The sequence below is a fragment of the Triticum aestivum genome, chromosome 7D (genome assembly GCF_018294505.1).
Source record: "Triticum aestivum cultivar Chinese Spring chromosome 7D, IWGSC CS RefSeq v2.1, whole genome shotgun sequence".
NCBI classification, from domain to species: Eukaryota; Viridiplantae; Streptophyta; class Magnoliopsida; order Poales; family Poaceae; genus Triticum; species Triticum aestivum.
In genome coordinates this window covers 142812898-142818738 of record NC_057814.1, presented here as the reverse complement: position 1 = coordinate 142818738, position 5841 = coordinate 142812898, and the positions used below count along the sequence as shown (strand labels likewise).

Sequence of the window (5841 nt, the reverse complement as noted above, 5' to 3'; positions counted from 1 at the left end):
ATTCTAAAGTCCAAGCCGGGGAGTATTCTTCAAAAAGTTTTGTAAAAAGTTTGCGGGAAAGAAAATCCTATAGATGGCTATAAATAACTACAATAAATAAATTATTTGTAAGAAAACTACAATAAATAGATTACAAAGATACACATCTTAGCGAATTAAACACCCCCAATTTATTCATCGGCCCTCGCTCAATCCGGGCCGTCCAAGCGCGATATACGAAATATACGACATCAGCAGCGTGATAAGCATCCCCCTTCTATTTATTCCTCGCCCCGTCCCATCCGCTGGCTCGCTCGCCCTTTCAGTTTCAGTTCCACACTCGCCCCTCGCCGTCTTCGCGAATCCCAGGTACGCCGCCCGCGGCCCGTCTCGTTCGGCTAGCAAACCTAGGGTTTCCTCCGAATTTCCCCCACACGAATTCGTTCCTGATTCCCCCTAGGACGTGCCGCGATTGAATCCCCCGTTCGTTGTTCTGCCCTTCCAGATTGTCTCGTCGATTTTGATGGGCGCGGCGCCATTTTTGTGGTGATTTTGTTGTTGCTTGCCCCCCGGACCCGCCCCGTGGAGCGGCCATGGTGAAGACCCCCAATAGCACCCCCAAGGCCAAGGCCAAGGCGGCCTCCGGCTCCGGCACCGGCGCCGGCGGTGCTGCCAGGCCGTCCCCGGCGAGCGCCTCCGGCTCTGGTTCGGCGAAGGCGTCGAAGTTTAAGAAACGGAAAGCCATTGGCGCCGGCGCAAAGGTTGCGGCCACTGCTGTGGCAGCGGCCGATGGGTCGACTTCCGCGGGTGCTGCCGGCAGGGACGAACCTGCCCCTGCGCCTGTGCAGAAACCGTCCACGCCTTCTGGTGCGTCGCCTGCGGCATCTTTGAAGCCAGCCACCGTAGCTGAAGGATCATCTGCTGCCCAGGTACTGGCACCAAAGCCAGACACCGCTGAAGAAGCATCAGCGTCGACTCCAAAGCCAAAGCCAAAGCTAAAGCCAAAGCCGGCTGATGCTGCAGCTGCCACCAGCAATGGGGCGGGTGCTAGCGGTAGTAGTGGTGGTAGCAAGAAGCAGAAGAAGGGGCATAAGGAGAGGCTTATGGCTTGGAAGGGAAAGGGGAAGCAGGAGGAGGCGCAGGGGAATAAGAAGGGGATGAGGAAGGAGGAGGGGGAGCAGGGGAATAAGAAGGGGACGGGGAAGGAGGAGGGGGCCAAGAAAGAAGGGGGTGGTGATAGCAGGGGAGGAGGGCTTATCTTCATGTGCAATGCACAGACTAAGCCGGAGTGCTTCCAGAACCGTGTGTTTGGCATGCCCATGGGGAAGAAGGAGATGGTGGAGAAGGTCCGACCAGGGACAAAGGTATTCCTGTATGATTTTGACTTGAGGCTGCTATATGGAGTGTACAAGGCGACATCAAAGGGCGGGATAAACCTTGTCAGAAATGTATTTAACGGGAAGTTTCCTGCTCAGGTAATCTTGATTTTCCATTATCTAGATCCATATATGGTAGTGGAGTGAGCTGTCTTGCATTTTATGGGTGTATGCATTGTTCCTAAGGATGTGTGTGGCTCAGGTGCTCCGATAGTTTTGCAACACAAATGTATATATTAGACATGACACATGAGTAGAAATCTTGCTGGGTCACACTATTTCTAGAAAGATAAGCTCCATTTTAGGTCCAAACAGGGCCATGGATTACAGTAATTAGCGATAATCTTGCATTGTAACTTCAATTGTGCATTTGTTCGTAAGCGTTCACAAACATAAGTAATGAGGATGTATGCCCTTGTTTGCCATCCCTAACAATGTGTTAGTAGAATAGACTGGTGACACTTCTTCTGTTTGTTGGATAGTATGTGCATGTGTCCATATATGTGCAGAGGGTTCCTTAGTTTCATATCTTCTGCCCAAGTTATTATGGAAGATGTAGCTAGGTGGATCATGATTTTAGCTGGTCATCATCAAATAATAGTTTCGTCTTCTAATTATAATATCGATGCATCCTATAGATATAAAAATGGCTGACTTAAATGCCTCGACCAGTTAATCTATGTTTTCTCATTCTTGATGAGAACTATATGCCATTGTTTGTAAGCCCTAAAATGTATTAGTAGAATAGACTAGTGATCCTGTTGGACAGTATGTGCACGTGTCCATATATGTGCATAGGGTTCCTTAGTTTTGTATCTTCTACCCATGTTATTATGGAAGATGTAGCTAGGCGGATCATGAATTTAGCTGGCCATCATCGAATCATCGTTCTGTTCTCCAACTATAATTGAGATGCATTCCTACATAGCATATAAAAATGGCCAACTTAATGCCTGTACCAGTTATTCTATGTATTCGCGTTCTTGCCGAGAACTAAATAGTCTTCCATGTCTCCAATATTAACCACCAATGAGTTTCCTTCCCTTTTGGTGCTTGATTATTCTTCTGCAGTAGACTTCATAATTATTGCAACACACAAGAAACGTTAAATTTGAAGGAAAAAAACCTGTCAATGAAGTTGCTAAAGCATGGTTTCTTCATGGTAAAGCAACTTTTGCAGTTATCAAATTATGTACCAAATATGAGATATGTGGTTAAACCTATCCACTGGTTTTCTCATGTTAAATGGTTCTTGATGAGATTTAGTTGATATTATTAAGGCTCTATCTGGGAGTAGTTGAGTGTACAAGTAGTGTAAATTTATGTGTCAGCCCAGCACAAGGTCTAGTTAGACGTGATCACGTGTATCATTTTTTTGGGTGGTAGAACTTGAAATATCGATGGGTTAGATGTAGAGACACTTAAAGATGCAACTGATGTAAATCTAAATAACCCCTCGTATGAAGAAACCATTTATGAGGGGTATACCCTGACATTGACCCAATCTAACCACTCCAAACTCAAAATGCTTATTCAATTGTCCGTCTAAAAAGTTTACAATGTTAGCAGTTGTAAAAGGGTTTTTTACTTGACACATCGCCTCTTTCTTCACAAATTGTATCTAACAAGCTTATGCCGCCCTATACAAGTTTATCTATGAAGCCCAACTTGTTATATGCTATCCTCTAAGTTGGCCCTTGGAAGGATGAAGGCTAGCAAGTGATATTTGCCTCTCTTTTTTTTTTTTGGCAAAAGCATAACTACCTAGCATCTCTTGTGCATGAATCCTTCATTTACCTTGTTTTGTTTAAGATTTTCATTGGGCAAGCATGCTTCTCTTGGTAGTTAGCGAATTTTGTTTTATTTATACTACTTGGTAGTCCTTTGGAGGATGGTGGCACTTCTTACTCCTCTGAAAAAAAGTGATCTATATTGTGCATTGCAATTCCAATTATTATGCCAATGTTATCATGATGACACTTGATGAATGCGAAAATGAAGAGGCATGCGATATGTTAGTGGTCTCTGGAAATTTCATAGTTAAAATGATTGATGCTATCTACCATAGTTGTATTTTGTATGCACACCTAGTTTTGCTTGTAGTTGTATTTACTCTCAAGGGTCAATCTGTTTGATTGCACTTCTGTTGGGTGGTTGGAGTTGCCTTGAGTAAGGCTGGAGATCATAGGCTGAAGTTTTGATGTCCTGTACATTGGAGTTTGGACTGGTTGTCTTACCAACAGCTGGGTTCAAGCTCAATGTGTTAGCCCTGTAGCATATAGCTGTAAGTGGTATAGAGGACAGCAGACACACAATTTTATGTGCTTACAGTGGCCAAGCACTATTTTATGGGTGAAGGATTCCGCACAACCTTTTGATTAAAACTGGACCTTTATGCCAGAGAAGTTAGTACTGAAGAAGGGTATTCTTATTGTTCTCAAAACTGCTTTGATGTTTTTGATGTAGGTGAAATTTACGACTGATAAAGATTGCCTTCCTCTTCCTGAGAGTACTTTCAAGCATGCCATCAAAGAGAACTACAGTGCAAGCCGCAAATTTGACCCTGAGATCACTTCTACACAAGTGAGTGTCCTTGGGATAATTTTTGTTGAATTAGTTAGTTACTCAACAGAACTATTGTGGGAGTTTCCAACATAAATGACGTTTTTACCTTGTTGTTTATCATATTATGTGATTTATGCAGGTTCGTAGGCTGATGGCTCTATTCAAGCCTATCACTGTACATCAATCAGCTCCAAGGGGTCATCTAGATGGAAGGTACCGCGATGAAGAAAGAAGGCATCAACATGAAGATAGGCCACATCCATTGCATGTTGAAGACAGGCGCCCGCAGGTGGTACATGTTCCTCCTGAGGACTCATACAGGGCAACACACTTTGCTCCATTTCCTACCGAGCCCCGACCTGGTCAATTTTTGGTTAATGTCCAGGATGATCACAGATATTATCAACAAGCACCTCCTGCACCTGAGTCTCAACACATTCCTCTTGCCCCAGAGGCTCGCCATGTTCCTCTTGCCACAGGGCCTCACTATGCGCCTTCTGTACCAGAGCCTCGGCATGTCCCACCAGCGTATTACCACCATTTGGCTCCTTCATCTGATGATTCTTACTACCGTTCTCGAGTGGATCCAGTGCATGAGCGGTAAGTTCAAATTCGTATGTTTTGCTAGTTCAAACTGACAGTTGAACACATTGTGGTTATTACAATACTACCATGGCTTTACTGAAGTTATATATCGTGTTCTGGTCTTTACTGAAGTTATTATCGTGTTCTTGACTAATAAAATTCTTTGAATTTCAGCATTGCTGCCAGAACACCTCCAAGGGATTACGCAGCACAGCTTGGGGAGTTGTCTGCTCGTGCTGACCATATGTCGGACCTCTACCGGACCACTGTTCGTGATGCTCGCCTGGAGGATCCTTACCGCCCAGGAGAGCTTGCTGCCCGTGGTGCTCGTGTGGAGGAACTCTACCGCCCAGTAGAGATTGCTTCTCGTGGTGATCGTGTGGCGGATCTCTACCAGGATCTCTACCGCTCTGCAGAGGTTCCTTCTCGTGGTGCTCGTATGGAGGATCTCTACCGTCCAGGAGAGGTTGCTGCTCGCGATGTTCGTATGGAGGATCCCTACCGTCAAGGAGGGATAGATGCTCGTGGTTCTTATGGGGGGCTCTACCGTTCTGACCAGCTAAATGCTCGTGCAGTGGATCTCCCACATTCTTATCAGACCTCCAACCCTGCTTATGCTGAAGCCAGTCAGAGACCTGTCCCTACAGCAAGGGCCAACGCACCAGGTGCCCCGGTTTCCTCACTCTATTCCTTCGCTGGAGCGCCAGCATATCGATGAATTTTCTCAGCATTTAACATGCTGTGCCGTCGGTTGTACTGCCAGTCGCGTTGTCGGATGTTTACTTTTTGGTTAAAACTATAGCTTAACTGTGAGAAGTCGGGATGTTTTTTCTCTCATCTTGTATGCCTGTTAAACTGCTTACCGGATGAATGGCATTCAGGTTCAGACCATGCTGTCCATGTTGCTGTGTTGATGTTATTATGTTTTATACTTTTCCTGTGCCGGTGGTTGGTGACTTGGTGACCTCTATCTGGGTTTGTAAGGCGAACATTGGTGTTTCTAGGTCGTCAAATTGGCTAGCAAAACGTGTGTTATATGCCACTAAAAGTATATCGTCGGATTCTTCGCTGAATGAAGTTCTAAAAATATACTTTTCGTGGCGTACACACATTTTCTTTGTTGAAATGTGTCACACAATTTGCTAGTCAAATTGAAGATCGAAACATGTGTGTGCTCTCCTTACAAACCAAACGGAGGGAGTAGGGGTTTTCGCCCCGGGCATGCTTTTGCTTGCAACATCTGAGCATGCTTCCTCTTCCTGGCTGAGGTGGTGGCCTCGAATCTAGCTCTGCCGTGGGGGATGCTCGGAGGCGTTCTGTTGCAAAGCTGGCTGCG

General features: G+C 45.4%; 1 protein-coding gene across 2 annotated transcripts; it reads left to right on the top strand.

The window, feature by feature from the left end:
* Positions 1 to 241: 241 nt before the first annotated feature.
* On the top strand, positions 242 to 5396 carry LOC123163959 (uncharacterized). 2 transcript variants are annotated; one of them, XM_044581361.1, is made up of 5 exons: positions 242 to 348; positions 485 to 1454; positions 3822 to 3938; positions 4060 to 4520; positions 4680 to 5396. In XM_044581361.1, exons 2-5 carry the CDS (start codon positions 573 to 575, stop codon positions 5221 to 5223), a joined length of 2004 nt encoding a protein of 667 aa, XP_044437296.1. In that variant the 5' UTR covers positions 242 to 348; positions 485 to 572; the 3' UTR covers positions 5224 to 5396. The 2 variants fall into 2 exon arrangements, with proteins under 2 accessions (XP_044437296.1, XP_044437297.1); XM_044581362.1 differs by lacking the exon at positions 242 to 348 and having other exon boundaries at positions 379 to 1454.
* The last annotated feature ends 445 nt before the right edge of the window (positions 5397 to 5841 follow it).